Consider the following 25,233-nt stretch of genomic DNA (forward strand, 5'->3'; position numbering starts at 1 on the left):
ATCCGAGTAGATCCGAGTAGATCCGAGTAGATCCGAGTAGATCCGAGTAGATCCGAGTAGATCCGAGTAGATCCGAGTAGATCCGAGTAGATCCGAGTAGATCCGAGTAGATCCGAGTAGATCCGAGTAGATCCGAGTAGATCCGAGTAGATCCGAGTAGATCCGAGTAGATCCGAGTAGATCCGAGTAGATCCGAGTAGATCCGAGTAGATCCGAGTAGATCCGAGTAGATCCGAGTAGATCCGAGTAGATCCGAGTAGATCCGAGTAGATCCGAGTAGATCCGAGTAGATCCGAGTAGATCCGAGTAGATCCGAGTAGATCCGAGTAGATCCGAGTAGATCCGAGTAGATCCGAGTAGATCCGAGTAGATCCGAGTAGATCCGAGTAGATCCGAGTAGATCCGAGTAGATCCGAGTAGATCCGAGTAGATCCGAGTAGATCCGAGTAGATCCGAGTAGATCCGAGTAGATCCGAGTAGATCCGTGTAGATCCGTGTAGATCCGTGTAGATCCGTGTAGATCCGTGTAGATCCGTGTAGATCCGTGTAGATCCGTGTAGATCCGTGTAGATCCGTGTAGATCCGTGTAGATCCGTGTAGATCCGTGTAGATCCGTGTAGATCCGTGTAGATCCGTGTAGATCCGTGTAGATCCGTGTAGATCCGTGTAGATCCGTGTAGATCCGTGTAGATCCGTGTAGATCCGTGTAGATCCGTGTAGATCCGTGTAGATCCGTGTAGATCCGTGTAGATCCGTGTAGATCCGTGTAGATCCGTGTAGATCCGTGTAGATCCGTGTAGATCCGTGTAGATCCGTGTAGATCCGTGTAGATCCGTGTAGATCCGTGTAGATCCGTGTAGATCCGTGTAGATCCGTGTAGATCCGTGTAGATCCGTGTAGATCCGTGTAGATCCGTGTAGATCCGTGTAGATCCGTGTAGATCCGTGTAGATCCGTGTAGATCCGTGTAGATCCGTGTAGATCCGTGTAGATCCGTGTAGATCCGTGTAGATCCGTGTAGATCCGTGTAGATCCGTGTAGATCCGTGTAGATCCGTGTAGATCCGTGTAGATCCGTGTAGATCCGTGTAGATCCGTGTAGATCCGTGTAGATCCGTGTAGATCCGTGTAGATCCGTGTAGATCCGTGTAGATCCGTGTAGATCCGTGTAGATCCGTGTAGATCCGTGTAGATCCGTGTAGATCCGTGTAGATCCGTGTAGATCCGTGTAGATCCGTGTAGATCCGTGTAGATCCGTGTAGATCCGTGTAGATCCGTGTAGATCCGTGTAGATCCGTGTAGATCCGTGTAGATCCGTGTAGATCCGTGTAGATCCGTGTAGATCCGTGTAGATCCGTGTAGATCCGTGTAGATCCGTGTAGATCCGTGTAGATCCGTGTAGATCCGTGTAGATCCGTGTAGATCCGTGTAGATCCGTGTAGATCCGTGTAGATCCGTGTAGATCCGTGTAGATCCGTGTAGATCCGTGTAGATCCGTGTAGATCCGTGTAGATCCGTGTAGATCCGTGTAGATCCGTGTAGATCCGTGTAGATCCGTGTAGATCCGTGTAGATCCGTGTAGATCCGTGTAGATCCGTGTAGATCCGTGTAGATCCGTGTAGATCCGTGTAGATCCGTGTAGATCCGTGTAGATCCGTGTAGATCCGTGTAGATCCGTGTAGATCCGTGTAGATCCGTGTAGATCCGTGTAGATCCGTGTAGATCCGTGTAGATCCGTGTAGATCCGTGTAGATCCGTGTAGATCCGTGTAGATCCGTGTAGATCCGTGTAGATCCGTGTAGATCCGTGTAGATCCGTGTAGATCCGTGTAGATCCGTGTAGATCCGTGTAGATCCGTGTAGATCCGTGTAGATCCGTGTAGATCCGTGTAGATCCGTGTAGATCCGTGTAGATCCGTGTAGATCCGTGTAGATCCGTGTAGATCCGTGTAGATCCGTGTAGATCCGTGTAGATCCGTGTAGATCCGTGTAGATCCGTGTAGATCCGTGTAGATCCGTGTAGATCCGTGTAGATCAGTGTAGATCAGTGTAGATCAGTGTAGATCAGTGTAGATCAGTGTAGATCAGTGTAGATCAGTGTAGATCAGTGTAGATCAGTGTAGATCAGTGTAGATCAGTGTAGATCAGTGTAGATCAGTGTAGATCAGTGTAGATCAGTGTAGATCAGTGTAGAGAGATCAGTGTAGAGAGATCAGTGTAGAGAGATCAGTGTAGAGAGATCAGTGTAGAGAGATCAGTGTAGAGAGATCAGTGTAGAGAGATCAGTGTAGAGAGATCTGTGTAGATCTGTGTAGATCTTTGGTTGCTTGTTACGAATTCACATACCACCACATGTGTGCTTGTGTGTATGACATTGTGTTTGTGCATGTGTTTGCATGGCTTGTTTGTGCATGTGTGTTCGTACACGTGGTTGCTGTTGCAGGCAATTCTCTCAACAGTAATGATGATCTTCTATTTGTACACAACGTATCATTTGTATATTGAGTTTGGCTGGAAAATCTACACCACAGTGCCTTTCAAGGCAGAAGCAAAGTTAAGAGGTATGTCACGTCACCATACATGGGTACAGGGTATTCCCCTTGGTCACGTGACTGACCACATACACACTGGGTGTACATGACGTATGTATGGTAGTCTGTTTAAAACTGTCCTGAGTCGTTTAGAACTTCGTTATGCTGTGCTTTACATGGGTGACAAGTAGACATACCTTTTAGTGCATCATGTAGACTGTGACAATGTGTATTGATGATGAGGTTGGATTGCCTAGCTGGTGAAGACCTGGACTGAGGATAGTTAAAGGACAGATTAGTAACATGACTTTAAAGTCACGTGATTCCCTGTTTTCTGTTTCCCCTTTCAACAGGTGCATTTCGTACGTATCAGATTTTCACTTGTTTCTTGAAACTGGAGTTTTTCTTTACGGTAAGCGGTGCCAACGCGTGTCTTGCACACTTCTCACGGTCATTCATGTACCACACTCTCTGTGCCAACGCGTGTCTTGCACACTTGTCACGGTCATTCATGCACCACACTCTCGGTGATATATGTGCATCATATTGGACTCGCTCTCACTGGTAATGCTCCACCTGGTGAAAATTGCTGCAATGAGCTGCAGGTTCCGCTGTGGATGCACTGGAAGAAAGGAATTACCAGTTTCAAATCGACGCACACTGAAAGTCGACTGTAAAGGATCGCAACAAACAGAACCAGCTGAGTGGACATACGAAGGCTTTATTGAGTTTTGTCATGAACAAATGTCAGAGAAAGTGGTGATGAACAAAGGGGGAACTATGATGGAAATATAATGTGAAGAACAATAAGAGGAACGTTAAAAATTGCCTGGAACTAGCTTTCGCACAACGCTCATCAGTAAGCATTGTTGTACTGATCAACACATGTGTGCGTATGTGTGTACTTGTGTGTACGTTTGCGCGTGTGTTTGCATGTGGGTATATGTACATGTACGTGTGTGTATGTGTGTGTACGTGTGTGTGTGTGTGTGTGTGTGTGTCCGTGTCCGTGTTACAGGAAATGTTCTTACTTAGTCATGTGACCTTGTTGCTGCGTGATGACATGAACGACCCAGAGTTTGTTGCCAGCATAGTCGCTATGGTCTTGGCTATTGTCGTTACCATCGTCGTCTACTTAGCGGTAAGCACACAAATGCCACAATGTCCCGTGCTACTGTATTTTGTGTGTATATATGCAGGAAAGTCTACAGATACTGGAACCTGCCGTTGGACGGCCTTTTTATCCTCTGTCTGTATAGCAGGAAATTTTCGGACGGAAATATTTTCGGACAAAGCCGAAATTCGACCTTTTGTACGGATTTTGTTTTCGTGCAATGCTGCATACTGAATGCACGTGTTCGCAAGCAGTACGCATGTATAGTGTACATAATTTGACATGAACAAATTTTAGTACGGAATTAATTTTAGTACAAAAGAGGCCGTGTACGAAATCGTCCGAAAATTTCCTGCTATACAGTATCCCTTTTAAGACTTGCATTTGAGCAGCATTTGAGCAGCATTTGAGCAGCATTGATAACTTCTGCTCAGTGGTAACACCGGGATTTTCATTACCTGAACAATACACGCATCTTGAAACTCGGATGTTGAGCCATAAATAAATGTAGAAAGGAAAAGGACATAAGGATACGAGTTAAGAGTAACTCTCCATCACTGTAACGGTTAGCGCTACGGAGATGTGTTGAAGCTAGGTGTCAGGACGTCGAATGTCTCAGTACTCTTGTCAGTTTTGTGCCTAGTTATTGCACTTTCTGACTGTATATAGTATTCAGTTACAGTGATGGAGAGTTACTCTTAACTCGTATCCTTATGTCCTTTTCCTTAATACACGCATCAGTTGCAAATCTCGCTCGCAGAGGGTGAGGCCATTGAACGGAACTGGCAACCCTGTTTCTGCACGCATGTGAATGTTTTTGTAGATAACGCCTCTTTCCTGGGCAACACATGGTAGTTATCGTAGTGATGCGGTTCTACCATCGTCTGTAGAATACAGTGTTAGTTTTGTTGCTGCAACTTACTGTACATGTGTGTGTGTGTGTGTGTGTGTGTGTGTGTGTGTGTGTGTGTGTGTGTGTGTGTGTGTGTGTGTCTGGTGTTCTTGTGTGTGTGTGTGTGTGTGTGTGTGTGTGCATGTGTGTGTGTGTGTGCGCGTGTGTGCGTGTGTGTGTGTGTGTGTGCGTGTGTGTGTGTGTGCGTGTGTGCGTGTGTGCGTGTGTGTGTGTGTGTGTGTGTGTGTCTGGTGTGTCTGGTGTGTCTGGTGTTCTTGTGTGGTGATGGTATTCCCTGGCGGATAGGTGCGCCGTGAGAACAAAGTCATCATGGTCATCTTTCTGCTCATTCTGCTAGCCATGCTGGGATACTACTCATTCAAGTTCTTCAGGTAGGACACTCATCGACTCAGATTGTGTTTGTTCAACTTTGTTGTTCTTGTCGTTGCTGTTGTTGTCGTCGTTGGCGACCACATAGTTGTCATAGTTTTTTGTAGTAGATACAATTGGGTGAACTCAATTCAATCATTGACTACCTGCAGAAGGCCATTGGCCGAAACGTTGTATATAATGGAATGGTTCGGAAATTTGCAGAGTATTGTGGAATGGGTGAGTTCACCCAATTGTATCTATTATGAAACTGCAGGAAGCCTCCACACTTCTTCTCAGTTTTTGTAGTAGCAGTAGTAATAGCTGTTGTTGTCGCCGTGATCGTCGTCATTATTATTGCCACCGGTATGACTGAAATGCTACTTTTCGTATGAGAAAACCGCACACACAGTTGAATACATGGCACGAATTGTGTTCGGGATAATCTGCAATCGACGGGGTATAGGAACTGCGGAGCAGTACGGTTGTAGGGCGGCACGACAAGCAAATGCAATACAATGAGAAGTGAGATGATGTAGAGGGGACGGTTCGATATCGGAACGGGTTGACAGCCAAATTTGTATAGACCCAAACCGATCATCAGCGTGGATTGTTCACTCAAAATATGTTTGTGGAAGGAAACTGGCATGTTGAAGTTTGCTCTGGGGCCAGAGTCAATCAAACTGAGCCACTCCTTTATGTTGGCCCATTGCTCCCAAGTTGCCCAATTTTTCAATTCAAATCAGAGGTGGCTCCAAACCGGAAAGGTTTTAGATTCTGAGTGCACGTCAATTTCAGTCTGAGTTCTGAAATTAGGTACATGTAATTGCTATGGCTCCACGACGTCCAGTACAGAGTAACAATAAGCCTTGTGTGTGCTTCCATTAGTTTTTATTGGTATAAGGTGCTTTACTGGCGAGAAGCGAGTCGTTGTTTACCTGCAACAAGAAGTTGATTTTTCGAAAGGCGTAAAACTCAAGTCACAGTGCGAAGCAACACGTCAAAAACTCACCTGCTTGGTATGGCGCTTCTGGTCATCACAGAGCCATGAAGGTTTTGGCTCGAAGTAAAACACATCATAGTCTCACTGTGACATATTATGTTTTCTAATCGAAATACCAAGAGAGAAAGCGGATATTGAGCCCGTTCCGGTTTGCAACCTTTTTCCAATTTTAAACAGTCTCCTCTACATGGAAGGAAAAGGAACTCAAAACAATGCAAGAAAAATAGAACACGCGGCGAGGAAAAAGTAGTGAAATAATGTTGAAGGTGGAGGTAGGACTGTCCAAGAGTTTGGTCACAAGCTTGTTTCGCCTAGAGGGTTTATGCCAATACTCGAATAAACCCAGCACCGTTTATTGCATGGAGGAAGGTGAAGAGCCTTTCCAGCCACCTTAGCCGTAAACACTTCTAAAGTTCCACACATCATGTCCTTTCTAACATCCCTACCCTATAAAATGGACTGTTCCTCATAATTCTGGCCATTAGTCTGATGAACCGACCTTGGGCAAAAAAAGCTTTTAAACCTCCACCATCAACATCACTCCACTACTTTCCCTCACCTTGTGTTCCTTCTTTTTTGCATTGCTTTGAGTTCCTTTCCCATCCCTTCGCCTCATCTTACTTCTCATTGTATTGCATTTGCTTGTCGTGCCGCCCTACAACCGTACTGCTCTGCAGTTCCTATACCCCGTCGGTTGCAGATTATCCCGAACACAGTTTGTGCCATGTATTCAACTGTGTGTGGTGCTTGCTCCGTGGCTCCTTTACCACCAACTGTAGTCACGGGTTTAGTGTGTTGTAGAGACCATCAATTTGATATCATAGTGGTGCGTTGCGTAGAGACTGTCACAGCCGAAGCACCACTGCAACCAGTGATCAATACTAGTATGCTTGCCATGGCACATGATCGGCCTCGATGGCAGGTTGTGATTCGTGGGATCTGTTAGACCCCCACTACATTCTGGTACCAATAATATGCACCGTAGTCTATAGAGAGGCCCACTGATACATTCGCAATACCATGTACAGAGACGCTCAATTGTCCTGTTGTATTTCTCCAGATTTGTGACGAAGAGTTGTCGACTCTGCCAACAAATGAAAAGCAACGTGTGTCCCTTGATGTTGATCTCATCTGTACCAACAACTGCTCCGCCGAACGATAACCTAACATTTGAGCATCTCTCACTATTCAGTAAGCTGGCAAAGTAGCATCATGTACGTGTGTACGCGTGTATGTGTGCGTACACGCTTGCAATCGTGTGCCTGTCAGTTAGCATTTGAAAATGGCACTTTTACTCTTGACCCAAGGTTTTGGACACGTTACCAATCACCTGTATTGTAGTCATGGCTGCAGCCACTATATATGAGGTGCTCAACTCTAGCCAATCAAGCTCCTGAGAAGTGTCTCAACTCTGGCCAATCAAGCTCCTGAGAAGTGTCTCAACTCCAGCCAATCAAGCTCCTGAGAAGTGTCTCACTTCTGGCCAATCAGCTCCTGAGAAGTGTCTCAACTCTAGCCAATCAAGCTCCTGAGAAGTGTCTCAACTCTAGCCAATCAAGCTCCTGAGAAGTGTCTCAACTCTAGCCAATCAAGCTCCTGAGAAGTGTCTCAACTCTAGCCAATCAAGCTCCTGAGAAGTGTCTCAACTCTAGCCAATCAAGCTCCTGAGAAGTGTCTCAACTCTAGCCAATCAAGCTCCTGAGAAGTGTCTCAACTCTAGCCAATCAAGCTCCTGAGAAGTGTCTCAACTCTAGCCAATCAAGCTCCTGAGAAGTGTCTCAACTCTAGCCAATCAAGCTCCTGAGAAGTGTCTCATCTCAACCTACACCTATACACAGCACAGACATTTTGACAACGTGAACTTAAGAATTACGGCACTCCCTGGAAATCTCCGTTTTTTGTACTTTTCTTCTTATTTTTCTGCAGCTATGATTGCCAATATCAACACGGTTTTGCTGTTCTTGGTGGCCCTAAACTACATGTCCAAATTCGGAACTGGACTGGAGAAGATTTGTGAGTACCTGATCTAGTTAGTATAAGTATTGCCGAAGTCGCACCAACCTCTTCTTCACACTGATCTAGTATAGCATTAGATATGAACACATTCTCCTCACTTAGTGTGAATAACTCTACAGCCTGTGTACCTAAAGCGCCAAAAAAGTGCATTCAGTTCTCCACTTTACACTGAGGAATGGGGGGGGGGGGGTAAGGGCAGAGACTGTGGAATGGGGGGGGGGGGGGGGTAGGGGCAGAGACTGTGGAATGGGGGGGGGGGGTAGGGGCAGAGACTGAGGAATGGGGTAGGGGGGGGGGGGGTAGGGGGGTACAGTAAGATCGGGCGCCGGAGAACACCTCGCCGAAGAAAACCCAGGCTGGAAAACCGGCAAAATTTAAGAACAGTCCAGGCTAGAATTATCAGATTTAAGAACACTTTTAAAATTTGGAACATTGTACATGTATGGGAGGTGAGTACATGTCATGTACACGTGTAAACAGTAACTGCTACATGTACAGTCATTCCCATTTACGACACCCACTAGTTTAGAAGTACTACATTGCACTACATGTACATGTACATGTACATGACAAACGTCATGACGTCACTCGACTCGCCGCGCGTGTGTGAATAAGAACGGTCTGGCTAGAATCAAAAAACTTTCCTAGGCTGCGCTCGAGCCCCTGCGTTCTTCGGCGCCCGATCTTAATGTAGGGGCAGAGACTGAGGAATGGGGGGGGGGGGGGGGGTAGGGGCAGAGACTCACCCTATAGTTTCCTGGTGTGGATATTATGTTTTGGACCTGTGACATGTGACAAGTGACAAGCATATTCCATGCATGCAGTATAGAGAATTGCGGGAATGGGGTGCTTATTCCACCCAGATCCTTACCAGCTTCCATGGCCCGATGAAGCGTCTCTTTTTCTGTCAGCTGGGGTAATTTTCAGATGGAAGGTTACTTTTGGAGGGCAGTACCACAGTAAAAAGTGAAATCCAGGAATGATTTACACTTGTATCACCCAAGGCAAGGCGATCAAATCCAGGAATGATTTACACTTGTATCACCCAAGGCAAGGCGATCAAATCCAGGAATGATTTACACTTGTATCACCCAAGGCAAGGCGATCTCTCTCACACATACAGCAAGTAATCTAGACTATTTTCACCATGTCGAGCATGTATATCAGCATGGACTTTTTGAAACTGTTAACTGCTGATCATTTTAGATAATCGGATAATTTTTAAGCGAGGGTCGCTAGTTCGAGTTTTGGTGATTTTCCTGTTTTCAACTCCCTCTATCTTATGTATACCTAACAGTGTGATGAATATGTAGAATTTTCTAATAAATTTAGAGGCGAACAATTTTTCGGAAGATTTCAATGTTAAAATCAATGTATGGAGAAATGTGATAACAGATGAATAATCTAAATTTTGACCTGGGCAACTATGGCTATGTACAGCTTCTTGGATAGCCATGCTGCCGCCCATTATGTCTAACCCCCCCCCCCCCCCCAAAAAATTGGTTCGGTCTCGCCAATAAAATTTTAAATAGTGACGAGCTTAGGCCCATTGGAGATTCTTGGAGAGAGGATTACAATGGGCATTGACTCATCAAGATGTAGACCATAACAAATTATAATTTCAGATGGCATTTCCATAGTAACACAACCCGAACATGTGTGCTTATCTGCTGCCCAATAGGGGCTATCTGACTCGGCTGGAGGAAAACAGTCATGTATGTTTTCACCGTATAAGGAGATGTACGTTGCAGATTTTACGGCTCTTATCTACGCTACCGGTACCACTATCTATCCGTACCTGTATTACACACAAGAAGAGGGCACACTGGCGCATTTGTTCGGGTTCTTCCCCACTCATCCCATCATCGAGCCGATAGTAAATGGAGATAGTCAACGGTGTCTTGAATCCACAAGTTCTGTAGCTGTATGTCACAGCATATTTTCTTTTTCCGCACAATGCAGAACCTTTGCTGCCTTGATAACCTGATGATCGGTGAGTTGTGAATTGAAGTGCTGCATGTTATTCCAATCTTGAAAGTTAATCATGCTGACTTTTAAACTGCTAATAATTTGCTGAAAATGTTAATGTATTCTGAGTGTTGATCATGCAGTGTTCTTGCCTGTCTCTTTGCTACTGCATGAGAATGTGTTGTGCAACAGTGGCATGGCATGATGCACCATGTCCAACGTGAGACACTTCATTGTCTTAGGGGTTAGGGTTGGTGTAAGGGACCGGAGACGTCGGAAGTTATGTGCGGCCGCAGCAGTACGAGTAGGTGGAGGTCCCCCCCCCCCCGGGAAATGTTGTGGGAATTGGGCCCAAATAGCCCATATCGCATTGCTTCAAAAGTCACAAGATGACATTATTGGTGCGGCTTAGGCCGGACCTGCCGCACCGGTTCCGACGCCCTGGAGGGTTAAAAAGCAACTGCGGAGCAGTACGGTTGTAGGGCGGCACACGAAGCATATACTATCTTTTTAACCTTTCTTTCGGACGGTCCTACCTCCATCTTCAACATTACTTCTATACTTTTCCTTCGCGTTGTGTTCCTTCTTTTTTTGCATTGCTTTGAGTTCCTTTCCCATCCATCCACCTCGTCTTACTTCTCATTGCATTGTATTTGCTTCACTTTCCTTTAACCCTAACCCTAACACACCGTGCATAAAGTTGTACTTACTAATTGCCTAACCAGAATGGCTTGAGCAATACTGCATGTAGCCGAGTTGACAATTTACTTGTATGCTGGCAGAAGGTATAGCCCTGGACATGTACATAGTTTCACAGAGATTTGCATCACCTACTGAACTAGGAATATTTCAGAAAATCACACCGATGTATATGTTCTCCATTTCGTTTTTCGTGCAATAGTCGGGCACAAAATGGAGAGGCATAGAAATTGTAACCCAGAGCTTAGGCACCCGATTCCTTTCACGTCTAGCTTCACCATGGTTACCATGTAGCACATCAACAGTTGCCAAGGTTACCATGCAGCACATAATTTCACCTCAATAGTTGACAAGGTAACCATGCAGCACATAATTTCACCTCAACTGTTGACATCTTTCTCTTCTGTTCTTTGCAGTCAAGCGGCTAAACGGATTGAACGTTATCAACTTGAAGTCACTATCGAAGAAGCTGGATTTTGAACCGCAGCTGGATTTTTTCAGGATGACGGAGATCAGCCCACAGACACAACACGTTGCTACTACTACAACGTTGGAAGCAAGCAATCGGAGGCCTCTAACACCTGAAGATGCTCCCACCATAGAACTAGAAGTTATTGAGAACGAATCAGTCGGAGATGAAGTATAGAGAAACGCCTATGCCGTAGCCAACATTCCGAACATGGAATAATTTCACTTATAGAGAACTACTATTTTAGTTTATTGCTAGCCCAGGGTGCTGAAAAGTGACTGTGGAGGGAAAGTGTCCATTGGATTGAGATTTTGTCATTATTCTACCGTATTATTATAGAGCCGAACATTGTGAACTTGATATGTTCCAGCTATATCAGGGCCTGCTGGATAGCCGGGTCACGCGCCCGGCTGGGGAACTGCACGACCTGGCTGGACAGATAACACCGGGTCCAGTCTGACCCGGCTGAAAAATGTCTCAAACTGACAATGGATTCCTAAAATACCGGTATTTTACGACTCGCGGACCCCATCTGTTGCAAATCTAGCGCAACCGTACACACTACAGTCTACAAGCGACAGAAACTCGGCTTGGGTCAACTGGGGTCAACTGGTTCGAGCGCGAGCTGGCCAGCGGCGAGCAGGAAGTCAGGACATTGAAAGTCGATGGGGCAGGCAGTCAAAAGCGTAAGTTACTTTGGCAATAGCTTTTGACACAGTTGAAAGTTTTGAGCAGGCTTTTTGGTTGTTTTTCTGCCGGATGATCTGACCCGGCTGGTCTGCATGCGCCAGGTACACTCTGACCGGGCTGTGTTGAATGTCTAGAGCAGGCCCTGCTATATGTGAATAAAGTAGCAGTGGTGAATATGTTGCAACTATCGGCGAAGCGAAATTGGTCGCTCCTAAGTTACATGGAGTTCTGCCTCTGGGCCAGAAAATGACACTTGATCGACTCACAACTGCTGACAGGAGCACACAAGGAACCCGTTGACCCTTCCACTTGGCAAGCATGCAACAGAGCACCAATCCAACTGCTGCCAGGAGCACACAAGGAACCCGTTGACCCTTCCACTTGGCAAGCATGCAACAGAGCACCAATCCGTGCTAAAACCCAACAGTATTTCCACTCCCTGCTCAAAATCAGTATTTCAGGGAACTCTTCCCCTCCCCGATCAGTTGAGCTGGAGTAGAGACAAACTTGCACTTGGTTACAGTGCCGTTTTGTCTCCAGCATGACAAACACCTCACAGGTCCCAAGGTGGCAATGTGAGTCAGTACCTCACAGGTCCCAAGGTGGCAATAGGGAGGTTTAGTTCCCACGTAACGGAAACGCGTACGTGGGTGATCCACGTAAAGTGGATGAAGGGCACCCACGTTGCAATGTTGTGTTTAGTCACACGGAACAAACAAAAGCATAAAGCGAAAGGCCCAAACCTGGTCAAAGACGAAGCTACCCGGGCCTAAGAAGCTCATCGAATATTTTGATTTCGTGCTTCGGAAACTTCTTCAGCTGAGCACCCTCACAGCTTGCACAATGCGCTCCATTCTAATTTTCACCCACGTTCTGGCGGAACGTGGGTGAGCCTCCATACACGGCATGTCGTGAATCAGAAAACGTCTGTACGTGGGTCACTGAGTATCACGTGGTACACCCACGTAAAGTACCCACGGATTACGTGGGACTAAACCTCCCTACTGTGAGTCAGTACCTCACAGGTCCCAAGGTGGCAATGCAGTGAGTCAGTACTGTATAGCCCATGCCGGCCGGAGGGGTGAGACTGAACAGATGCCAAAAGCTATTGGCAAATGCGAGCTTCCCATAGGAGGATCCTACTTTGGCTAATACTACCAACGGAGTCATTAGTACAGTCATCAGTACATTTCTAAGTACGTATCTACAACGCCATAATCACATCTAGCCAGTCTGAGCACACCGCGAGTTGCTGCATCCAGTCAATCACTAGTAAACACAGCATGGCCAATGGAATCTGAGTAAACGCAGGCGCAGATCTGTACCGGACATATTCAGACTCTCATACTCATTGCGATGAGAACAACAACACCAACATGGTCATCCACAGGTTCATTTATTAAAAATCAACTGGCCAGTGGACAGGCAATCCCCATGGCAACCATGTTGGCAGATAGCTCAATAGCGTACACTGACTGTTAGTGGTGTCCAGTCATCCTTGCAGCCAGCCAACTGCTGATGAATACCCCTAAAACTCTAATCCTGACGAGCCAGCTGGGCATGCAAGCTAGCAGTCAGGCAGCTGAATGGCCAGCAAGCTGCAAATGCAAGCCTAGTGCCAACAGCTGGTCGTCTTGGACTAAGGTATCTGGATGACAATAGAGAGGTAGCGCACAACGAAAATTCGTTCGATTTCGACCGTCCGGGTTCGAGTAACGAAAGTTGCTCCGAAGATCCGTCCAAACGCGACCGAAACAGAGCAGATCTACGAAAATATTTTTCGTTACCTGGAGTACTAAAATACTGATATTCTAAAACTCCCTGTCTTGACTCTTCGCACCCGCACGGCCGACACGTCGCCCACTACGAAAACGTTCATGCGTTGTGCGCAAGCTCACGGTTACGAATATTTGTTAGCTTTTTTTAGTTAAAAATATACCGCGCTACGAATTTGCGTTGTGCGCAACCTCTCTAATAATCCATATTATTATTATTATGGTCTTCATTGCTGGATATGATGGGGAAAGGACGGTTGTCCTCCCCCCCCCCATGCTTATACTTTGAAGATGAGTTTGCACAGATATTTGGGCGGGGATCATCTCAAGTGCGTACTGCAGCCCACTATTAATTCCAGGGCTGTGAATACTGCACACATGGACACAGGAGATGGGATTCAGCATTAGCTTACTGATGTAGTACACAACATCTTGTCCATCCTAGATGCCCTATTCACCTAGTGCCTCTCGTAGTATACTGCCGTTATGCCCATCCTAGAGGCCCTATTCACCTAGTGGCTCTCGTAGTATACTGCTGTTATGCCCATCCTAGAGGCCCTATTCACCTAGTGGCTCTCGTAGTATACTGCCGTTATGCCCATCCTAGAGGCCCTATTCACCTAGTGGCTCTCGTAGTATACTGCCGTTATGCCCATCCTAGAGGCCCTATTCACCTAGTGGCTCTCGTAGTATACTGCCGTTATGCCCATCCTAGAGGCCCTATTCACCTAATGGCTCTCGTAGTATACTGCCGTTATGCCCATCCTAGAGGCCCTATTCACCTAGTGGCTTTCGTAGTATACTGCCGTTATGCCCATCCTAGAGGCCCTATTCACCTAGTGGCTCTCGTAGTATACTGCCGTTATGCCCATCCTAGAGGCCCTATTCACCTAATGGCTCTCGTAGTATACTGCTGTTATGCCCATCCTAGAGGCCCTATTCACCTAATGGCTCTCGTAGTATACTGCTGTTATGCCCATCCTAGAGGCCCTATTCACCTAGTGGCTTTCGTAGTATACTGCCGTTATGCCCATCCTAGAGGCCCTATTCACCTAGTGGCTCTCGTAGTATACTGCCGTTATGCCCATCCTAGAGGCCATATTCACCTAGTGGCTCTCGTAGTATACTGCCGTTATGCCCATCCTAGAGGCCATATTCACCTAGTGGCTCTCGTAGTATACTGCCGTTATGCCCATCCTAGAGGCCCTATTCACCTAGTGGCTCTCGTAGTATACTACCGTCATGCCCATCCTTTCGGCACAGTACAGATGTCTTGATCAAGTGTACGCCTGATTATAGGCATGCCAGTTCTAGCATATGCGAGACAGTGGAATTGGTTTTCTTTGCCTGCAGGTGAAATGTCTAGCACTGGCTGTGAGTAGTTGACGGTGTGATGGTCTCCTGTTCTCCTATGCTTTGCTGCAGTTCGTAAGATGGAGCAGCAGCGATTCCGCTACGCCCGGCAAACATTACGCAACATCAGTGCAACGCGTAGCCATAACCATATGACGCACTCAGCAGCAGCAGGTGGTAGCATTGCACCTGCAAGCAGAACGGGTACTATAGAACTTCCCGCTGTAACCAGGCCGCAGGACAATGGCCAAGCCCACACTTCTACATTGTCTAGGAACGGCGACACAGAGCAGTATACACCAACCGAGATGAAGTCTTACAAGAAATCAGTGTCGATATCAGCAGCTGAACCAACGGTTGCAGCATTTACATGTACACCCGACGGAAGCTGTGCTGATTTGGATACGTCTGCATCATCATCAGGTAGCGATGCCTTGACAATGGCCAACAGAGCAGTCAGCGGATCTAGGGGAACTGTTAGTATAGACACGGAGATTGCCTCTCTGTAGAGCATTGCACTTGCCTCTCTGTAGAGTATTGCACTTGCCTATCTGCATGTGTAGTACAGCATTTTCTGTACATGTACTGCCAGAACAACCAAGCTACTTGAGCACCAAATCTCACCTGATTTCACACAACTTGATGATAGGCACTTCCTGCAGCAAAGGATCTAATCACAGAAATGAGGCCATATTTAGAGCAAGGTAGCTAACGCCATTTAGAGAGCAATGGTACGAATTGAGATCTACGATTTTAGATGATGAAAAAGAACTATACAAGCTACACTTCTTGATCAAACCAGCAATTGCTATTATGATAGAATGTGCATTTCTCCTAACATTAGTTCTAGAGCCTAGAGGGATGATATCACACTTCACAACAGAAATACCATGGATGACATCATCATTCAATTTTATAGCAGTAGTATAGTGGATGAAATTATACTTCATAGCAGCAGTACCATGAGTGACATCATACTTCACAACAGAAGTACCATGGATGACATCATACTTCATAGCAGCAATACCACACAAGAGCCACATGTCATAATTATTACCCTGTATAGTGAGTGCCATGTAATTTCCCTGTGGGTTTGCAAGGCCTTCACACCACACCACTGCTCACTTGGTCAATGACAGGCATCCTGCACCTGCAGAGTCCTATATTTCTCATATCCAACCTAAAACTACGTATACCAGCTACATTCATGTCCTATATGCATACTTCAAGTAATTTGTTTTTGTGCTGATTATGTTGTGGAATAATGACTTCCACGTCAGCTTCAATTTTGACTACACCGCTTGTCTCCTGCATAAGCGTTTACTGATAGTTATTTTCCCATTAGCAACTTTCCCTAAGCCGTTGAAGGCGTTGATCGAAGTTGAACTGATAGCATGCAATTTTAGCCGGTGTTATCTTTCAGGCAATGTTCGGATGTTCTTCCTTGTCCACATCATCACCTAAAGAGTCACAAACACCTAGTGACTAGACCTAGCCCCCCATCTTTAGCAACTATCCCTAGCAAGTATATCTAGCGAGCACCCCTAGCCACCAATATGTATTTTGTGATGGGTTATCAGCAACACAGACTAAAAATAGTATTAGTTGTACTCGACTTGTTTTATTCAAAGCCCCACATTTAAATGTATAATAGCAAGAAGGTACAAGAGAAGAGCTAGAGAGAAAAGGGAAACCAAGGAGGAGTCCAGGTAGAAAAGGAAACGTCACTTGAAAGATTAGAACATTGAAAAGATCAGTCACGCAATACAAATGGTATTACTTGGTAGTACTAATAGTAGATCTTACTACAGTACTTCATTTTCAAAAGGTTCGTTGGGGGGGGGGGACAAAGTTGATAGCCTCTGTGGCAAAAACAGATCACATTTCACTGAACACAGGCACATTTGGCAAGCTTACCTGCAAGTCTATTCTCCGTCCCACGTAATTACGTAAGTACGAAGTTTGAGAGAACATAGCTTCGCCTAATATCACCCGATCTTGCATGTCTTGGCGTTGGCGTCAACTATTGGAACATGATCATGAAATTCTGCATTTCAACTGACGTTCATTTCAGGAGAAACTGAGAGGAAAATGTCAAACAGACCGACACAATAGTTTTGCCATAGCACTGACTCCGACTGAGCACAGCAACACCTACCTATGCAAGCAAGCATCAAAATAATGGATACCAAAAGCAGGCAACGAGGTCGAGGAGTTGTCACAGATTGTTGCATGCCGGTGCTTGTCAAATCTAACTGACTGAGTAATCCGTTGACGAGACACCGCTGTCCTGGAGCACTCGGTGCTGTTTCGCCAGGGAAAAGCGCTGCGAACAATTCAACACACGAAACACTCGCGACTTACATTTCTGCTGCAGCTGGTTGCTGGAAGGCAATATTGACCGCGCAGACATCACCCTAACGTACTTAGTCGAAGTTCCCGCTAGCGGATAGCCTGTTCCCGAATGCAAGGACTGTCGCAAATATCAGTTCTATTCTTGCTGGAACGCGTGAAGAGACAGGGTTGTTCTTCGACATTCCTCGGCTCAAGCTGAAGTAACTGAAGGCACACTGGTGCTAGTTATCTTGTTTCCAGGCCTTGTTGGCACCGTTCACACTTTGACGATGTTGACGATGTTGACGAAATCACACCCAGCTGCCAAGTAGATCTACATTGTACTAGGTAGATCAGATCTACACGAGGAAAAGCGCGGAAAGTAACACCTTCCGGGCTTCCCGCATCACCTGAGCTTCCGGGGCGACTGTGGCCTGTAGCCGCCAACCATTACCTGATTACCAGATTACCTATCCAAGATCAAGCCTGTATGTATACCAGGTATACGATGCCCATAGACCAGGGATCATGATAGACAGAGAGTATTCATGGGCATGTCTGTGTGGAGTTGTCACAATGTGCTCACTTGATCTCTCATCAAGCAGAACACGGTGCGCCACTCAGTTCAACTGTTTGTTTGTTTGCTTGTTTGTTCGTTTTGTGTACCTTCTCCGTGACCGCTACAACTTACTACCAAGATTGTAAGCTCCCCAGCTTATTATTATCGTGGTATTACAAGACTTAGTATTGGCACTGGTGTACTTCGAGCATTATGTCACAAGACAAATGCAACGTTCTTCCAGGATTCTGTCCAGGACACACGCTCCCAAAACGGTATATCCAACAGAGCGATTCTAGCAAGTCATGTGACAACGAAACTGGGCTATGTACTGTTAACTAGTAAAACGTGAAGTTTGAGCTAGGCTAAGAGAATCTAAACTGAGAAATGCAAGACTAATACATACACTGATAATGCTTTTTTTAACTACTGTAGCGGACATGGAAATCCAGTCGATTGCCGGACCGGGGCCGGCGCCCTCAGCGCGTTCAGAACGCTGCGTGCAGTGCACTTACTTGCTGATCCAATACGACCAGCACGCTGCAGCGCATAAATGCATGTATGTACCGCTTATCCACGGCTGCATGGCCAGTGCCCTGGGCCACTAGACGTGCGACCGGATTTCCATGTCCACGGCAGTAATTCAGGTAGAGAAAGAAGAATAGGAAAATGTTTCGTCCACTGAATTGTGGATTGTCACAGTATGCAAAAAGGAAAGAGAGATAAAGAAAAGCAGAAAAAGCCAAAAAAACCAGAGGCCAGTGTTTTGAACCAGTGAGAGTATAATTTAGTAAGAACGAAAGTTGAGTACCGTAGTGGGAATCGAAATATATAACCACCGACTCGAATAGACACGCATTTTGCTTAGTCTAGCTCTCACTGCTGCTGCATTGCAGGTAACCATGGCAACTGAAGAGCTGTATTTCAGCTTGGCAAGTATGCAGCAGTGTGGTGTCCCGCAGTGCTGCTGCAGCGGTGTGATCACATGATACCTAGACTGACCGAGTCCTCAACTGACACGGTGTCCGTGTGCGTAGAGAGTTTGCACGCTTGATCCTGTCGACAGACAGACACACACACACACACACACACACACACACACACACACACACACACACACACACACACACAGGCACATGTACACAGGCACATGCACACAGGCACATACACACAGATTTACACAAACACACACACACGCACACACACACGGACACACATACACACACACACGACCATACACAACAATGATAGAGCAATTGCAAATGACATTTACACAAGCAGCAGCAGAGGAGACGCCTTCTGTAATTTATTTGAGCTGACAAGCTGAAGAGAGATATTTTCACAATACAGTTTCAGGAGACCCACACCGCCTGCACATTCCTTTTACAGCGAGGAAAATCCCACCGAGCTATCGAAATTGTCAGACCTGGCAGACAGATGTATCACTCCAGCAAAGTAGCTAAGCATGGTAGTGGAAGTAGTAATATAATGACTGTGGGGAGAAAGAATCTTACACAGGGCAAAACTGGTGCAATTCTATGGCGATATGCATTGTGGAGTGGTGGAGTGATGATTTGTAGCTTACAAGATCTGCTCTCCAAAAACTTTGCAAAACTTCAAACACATCACAAAACAAAAGAATTGCACCACAGCATCACTGCATCACAAAAACACATCACTACACATTTGCTGACAGCAGCAGAACCATAGCTTGTACAGTACTTTCCGTCGCTGAAGAACTGGCCTAGACCGCATTACAGTCTATGCACAGTTGAGTCACGGTGTATAGATTGGTATGCTGTGCTTGGTAAAATTTTAGGCTGACAGTTCTTCAGCTCTCCATTCTTCAGCTCTCCATTCTTCAGCTCTCCATTCTTCAGCTCTCCATTCTTCAGCTCTCCATTCTTCAGCTCTCCATTCTTCAGCTCTCCATTCTTCAGCTCTCCATTCTTCAGCTCTCCATTCTTCAGCTCTCCATTCTTCAGCTCTCCATTCTTCAGCTCTCCATTCTTCAGCTCTCCATTCTTCAGCTCTCCATTCTTCAGCTCTCCATTCTTCAGCTCTCCATTCTTCAGCTCTCCATTCTTCAGCTCTCCATTCTTCAGCTCTCCATTCTTCAGCTCTCCATTCTTCAGCTCTCCATTCTTCAGCTCTCCATTCTTCAGCTCTCCATTCTTCAGCTCTCCATTCTTCAGCTCTCCATTCTTCAGCTCTCCATTCTTCAGCTCTCCATTCTTCAGCTCTCCATTCTTCAGCTCTCCATTCTTCAGCTCTCCATTCTTTGGTGCCCGACAGTACTGTAGTCATTCTCACAGGAGAGAGAGAGGGGGGGGGGGGGTATTTGCACGGTGCACACACACAGCTTACCTCACAGGTCGTGATTGGCTCTCCAACCGCTTGGAATATCATCGACCTCCTCACTTCTTGCTGGATGGCAGCCTCTTGTTGTTGCAAGGCATGGCGTTGACGCATGGAGATCAGCTCTTTGCGAATGCGCTCAATCTCCCTAGAGATATACACACACATGCAGGCAGTACACAGCTGATGGTCAGTTTGTTAGAGTTTGACACTTCAACATCATAGTTGTTAATCAATACTAGTAGCAGGGTTCTAGCCAAAGGAGGGGGGGGGGGGAAGCGCAGCACCCTCCTACTCTGATTGAGACCCCCTCTACTAATTTGAAGATTTTTGTGTATTTTCACGCCATTTAACCAAAAAATGCAGTCAATAGTCACTACTAGAGGGCTCAAAAGGCATATTTGTCTTGGCTGCATCCAGGGTTCGCCCCGTACATTGTATTTTGCATGGCAAGACAATTTTGGAAAATGAAAAAAATGGACTGTGGGGTAACTGTTTCCCGTGCCACCCTACTCTTTTAAACTGGCTATAACACAGTAGCAGGATTGGGCAATGTCGCGATTGCAATACAATAATGTGCTAGGACAAGTACAGGCTGTTGTTGTATACTCACATATCTCATGGAAACACAGGATATGCACTACTTCCACCACAAGTATCACGAAACTCCATTGAATGGCTTATAGGCTCTCATTCATACACAGCACTTCTGAATGGAAACAAGGCAGCTCATGCTTGGCCGCGCTGAGCTGCCCCAACACACGGATGTGTACACGTGTACGACATGCATACACCCCCCCCCCTCCACACACACACACACTGGGCTGTGGATGGGCACCCGGCATTCGGCACACAACAAAACAACACACAACCGTGTTGACTGTTATCCTGATCCGTAAGTGAGAAGATTTACCTGAGTTTCTGCTGGTTCTCTTGCTTCTGGCTCAGTTTTCTCTCGACGTTCTGTGCTGCACGCCTAGCAGTTACAGATGGCTTGTTCCTGCTGCTGTGAAGACCGGAAACACACATACACCCACACACAGACACACATACACACAGATCTATGTTAGTAAACTAGCAGTATTCAGCATGATATCATTTGTCTTCACAATGCACTGTACTTCATAAGTGCATTGGAAACAGCTCACTGATTCCTATTTTGAAATGAGATGTTGCGACTTGGGCGGACATTACAGGCAGTCGTGAGTCAGCCGAGTGTCAGACAGCCGGTGGGAAGCGTGATCTCCAATGTTTGGAGCAATCACCTTATTCTAAGATTCCCATTTGTCTAGGCAATGCTTCAGATACATGTACAAATCTTGACGGTCACTTTCTTCATATCAGAAGAAACATCCTGTGTTGTGTGCACAGTAAAACCTATCTAAGACGACCGCCGCTCAAGGGACCTTCAAAACGTGGTCCCTTATCCAGGGTCATTTGACTGGAAATCGCATCTCTTGGTCCTGGTTGCAGCGGTCTTCTGGGGCAGGTGGTCGCCGTATCCGAGTGGTCGCCTTGACAGGTTTTACTGTATTTGCAAATCATATGCTGTCGGCATCACTATACAAGCAGCAAAACAAGCATACCTCATATCACCATGGTGATCATCATGTCGTGCTTCTCGGCAGTCTTGCATGAGACTGGCAATTGACATGCCCTTCATACCACCACCAAACCGCTCTGCCCACTCGGCAAACTGCTGCAAGTCTTGCAGCTCCTCTTTACGTGCTCTTCGCACGGGAAATCCGGACGCAAGTCCTTCGTCTTGTTTGTGCTCTTGCAGCTTCAATCCATGTTGTTGAAGTACATCGGTGTCCTTGGCAGGGGCTTCACACGGACTTTGCGCAGCCGTGACGAGGTCGGACACATCAAAGTATTCATCTTCCTCGTCGTCACTGTATAGCTCCAAGCCATGGCTAGACAAGCTATCGCTGCGGAAACTGTCCATGCTTTCAGCATCTCCATAGTCTGTTGGTGTCCTTCCTTCTTGCTCATCAACAGTCTGTTGCTTAGCTTTCTCTGTTCGAAGGCACACACTGGGTGTTTGCTTGTGTGATGAAAGCTGCTGGATAGTATTTGGTTTGGGGATACTGTCATCTTTGCCATGTGCCTGGGCCAATGGCTCTATTGGAGGCAGTGTTGCTGGCTGTTTGGGAAAGCGTGCGCCCACCACCGGCTTCTGTACTGTAACAGGTCGGTTGCTTGGTCTGGTGAACATCTACAATACAAGATGTCAACATCACACACAGGCACACAAACAAAATACCTCAAAGATGAACTCTTAAAAGTACTAAGAATTCCCCTCTTTCACCAATCCATTGTACAGACTTGAAGTTCTTTTTATCCGGAAATAAAGGAAGATGTGGGTTGTCTTAAGATGCAGTACTCTTCAATGAAATTCCATCGAGCAACTGAATGCCATGCTGGGTGCTGTGCAGCCCTAGCTCGACTTGCAAAATGTGAACTGGTGCAGGGTGCAAACATGATTCACACGATCGAATTACATTGAGCAGCGCTGTAACTCCCTTCTTATCTTATTCAAATGTATTAAATCCGCAAAAGTTCCTAAGGGAACACCCAGTAGCAACCGGTAATGACAGTTGCCGCTCACTTACCGGTCCATGTGTTCCAGTGGCAATCAGCCTAACATCATCAGGACCCTGTGGCATGCCAGTGACTGCAGCCGGTGGTTTCTTGTTGTCACTAGCCCAGGAGAGCAGTTCAGCCTGTCTGTCGGTGATCGGGCCCATAGACTTGGTCAGCTGCGACTCTGGAATACCAGGCAAGTGCCTCATAAACCTAAATCAGGGAAGACACAAGAGACGCAATATGACAAGAATAAGACATCCACGGTTTAGAGGTATGAGTACGTCATTGTTAACATATTTTGCTTCAAAAATACACAAAAAGCATATGATAAACCAACATTTTCCCTTCGGATTGCTGAACCACACATCCTCACAATACTCTTCAAACTGTCTCCGGGCTCGGATCCCTTTTCATTTTCATTGATTGGTGTAGCCCAGAGACCATTTTAAGGAGCGCTGTGAGGATGCATGGGCAGTAGGGGTGAAACGAAGGTCTCAAATTCCCATTCGAACCTTCTTTATTAAGGCGAACGAAGGTGTCGAAGGATTCTTTTTAACATGATCACGGAAACGCTCAAAAATCTTGAAAATAAAAAGGGGCAAAAATCAGAACCCAATACTTACATAATTGTATGTGCAATTTGTTTCTGATCTGGTGGTATCAATGTATCCATTCCAGGTAAGAAAATACTTTGGCCCAGCTCACAACTATAGATAGAGGCAAGGTTTTAACATACTCTTGATAGAGGCCATACCTAATACCTGTTTGTGAGTCAATTGTCCATATTTCTGACAATTTAGATCAGTGTATTTGGTGGGATCGTGTACAGACTTGATAGCCTTGGCCGTTTGACACAAAGCGACAAGAGATCACTGCTCTAGTGTACAGCCAGTTGCGTGCTTGAACAATACCAAAATGGACGGAAAAGAGCTATATTGCGTAGTATATATCAGATACCCAACTTCATCAAAAAATTGTCAAATCTGGACATGTACTTTTCGCTTACTAGTATCTGCTCGCATCGAGCGGGTGCATTGGTGATTGAGAGTAGAGTGAATAGTCACTTGGTGAGAACTTCACCTGCCTCGAGGATTTCAGGCCATCGCTGCGCTCCCTCTCGCTGCTGCTGGGAGAGTGAATACGGCAATGGCTTCAGCGATGCAAACTTTTATTTTCGATTCAAATTATGAGACTACACTCGTATCGCTGCTAAAACGTTCTCCAGACACCATAACTAGAAGATATCAACGGAAGCTACAGCAAGCTATATTCCTGGTACAAGCAGCATAACTGAGCGAAAACACGATCGAAATCGCAAAACTATACTCCTACTACTAGTACTAGTATCGCAGAGCGCCAAACACTCGACGAATACAATCAAAAAAGTCATCCATGACTCGGCATGAGTACACCATGGTAGATCTACACACCAACGCAAAACGGGAACACGCTGGTGACTGGAACAGGGCCAGTTCTTCACTGACTTGTCACTTCTTCAGTTCCGGTGCGCACGCGGACCGTGCCCCTACTTGTAGTACAGCATGTACAATGCTAGTGCATGCAGTATGAGTACATCGCACAAGATCAATGCATTGATGCATGCGGTAAGCCCGTGTCGACCTTCGTTCGAATCAAAAACGAAGGTTCGTTTCAAAGGAAAACGAAGGTCCTTCGAACCTTCGACTACTTCGTTTCACCCCTAATGGGCAGGATGGATGGCTACAGTGGAGGCTGCACATACTGCAGAATGCCGATCTAAACATTACGCTAAAGCGCAAATATGTTCACTTCGGTTGACAAGCCGAGGGGTTACTGCACACGGGCTCAGCAGAGTTCATCAGTGAAAGAACCAAACGTGTTGTGAATGCTCAGTCGATTCACTGACTATCCAGCTAATAGTAACCACTCATTGATGAACACAGGTGGGTCAACAAAACATCCCCTGAAGACCAAACATTACATTGTACTACCTGAATTTAGCATTTCTGCAATACATGTGGACATTTTGTAGGATATCCAGAGCAACGGGGAATGTGATGTTTCAAATGAGAAGTATAGGTTTTAGTCTTGTACAAAGGATGGACACTGAGCTGCTCATTTTCTGCTCAGATATAAAATATCACATACAAGAGCTACTACTGAATTCAGTTCTTCCACTGCATATGAATGTATAATGTTCACACACCTGTCGTGATCGTGCACGCTTGTACGGTTGCCTGTGACCAACTGTGACTGGGTGGAACCATGCTGACGATGATGCTGCTGCTGCGGGTAATATGCAGAGGATACACAGAGTGGAGACCATGTCTGGAATTTCTTGTACATCCAGACCACAGAACATGGAAAATGACACATGTCCGGAGCACAGATGCAAGGACGTTTCCTTTCTTTGCTACTTGGGAAACATCAATTATTTGCAGCACTCTTGGAAAACAAAATCCATCCATGTTTGGCAAGCATGCATTTACTTCGAAGTAGTACAGAGGCACACGGTTATCTATCTCCATGCTGTCCATC

The 25,233-nt window shown here is 46.1% G+C and overlaps 2 protein-coding genes across 7 annotated transcripts in view; one reads left to right on the plus strand and one right to left on the minus strand.

Annotated features, from left to right (window-relative positions):
• The window catches only part of LOC135817076 (uncharacterized), a 38,255-nt gene extending 22,035 nt beyond the window's left edge, over positions 1–16,220 (plus strand). Inside the window, exons 6-12 of one of the 3 annotated variants that reach the window (XM_065330182.1) lie at positions 2,441–2,558; positions 2,882–2,940; positions 3,547–3,669; positions 4,841–4,926; positions 6,967–7,097; positions 7,833–7,919; positions 14,949–16,220. In XM_065330182.1, coding sequence (XP_065186254.1) covers positions 2,441–2,558; positions 2,882–2,940; positions 3,547–3,669; positions 4,841–4,926; positions 6,967–7,097; positions 7,833–7,919; positions 14,949–15,385 — 1,041 coding nt within the window. In that variant the 3' untranslated portion in view covers positions 15,386–16,220. Of the gene's footprint in view, positions 1–2,440; positions 2,559–2,881; positions 2,941–3,546; positions 3,670–4,840; positions 4,927–6,966; positions 7,098–7,832; positions 7,920–11,005; positions 11,435–14,948 lie in introns of those variants that run through there. The other 2 variants (XM_065330184.1, XM_065330183.1) reach the window with 2 other exon arrangements.
• Positions 16,221–18,049: 1,829 nt separating this feature from the next.
• The window catches only part of LOC135817075 (uncharacterized), a 9,117-nt gene continuing 1,933 nt past the window's right edge, over positions 18,050–25,233 (minus strand). Inside the window, exons 4-9 of one of the 4 annotated variants that reach the window (XM_065330181.1) lie at positions 24,902–24,978; positions 22,743–22,926; positions 21,714–22,345; positions 21,041–21,133; positions 20,137–20,275; positions 18,050–18,825 (exon numbers count right to left, since the gene is read on the minus strand). In XM_065330181.1, the coding sequence (XP_065186253.1) occupies positions 18,751–18,825; positions 20,137–20,275; positions 21,041–21,133; positions 21,714–22,345; positions 22,743–22,926; positions 24,902–24,978 (1,200 nt within the window). In that variant the 3' untranslated portion in view covers positions 18,050–18,750. Of the gene's footprint in view, positions 18,826–20,136; positions 20,276–21,040; positions 21,134–21,713; positions 22,346–22,742; positions 22,927–24,901; positions 24,985–25,233 lie in introns of all 4 variants that reach the window. The other 3 variants (XM_065330178.1, XM_065330180.1, XM_065330177.1) reach the window with 3 other exon arrangements.

The sequence above is a fragment of the Sycon ciliatum genome, chromosome 5 (genome assembly GCF_964019385.1).
Source record: "Sycon ciliatum chromosome 5, ocSycCili1.1, whole genome shotgun sequence".
Taxonomy (NCBI): Eukaryota; Metazoa; Porifera; class Calcarea; order Leucosolenida; family Sycettidae; genus Sycon; species Sycon ciliatum.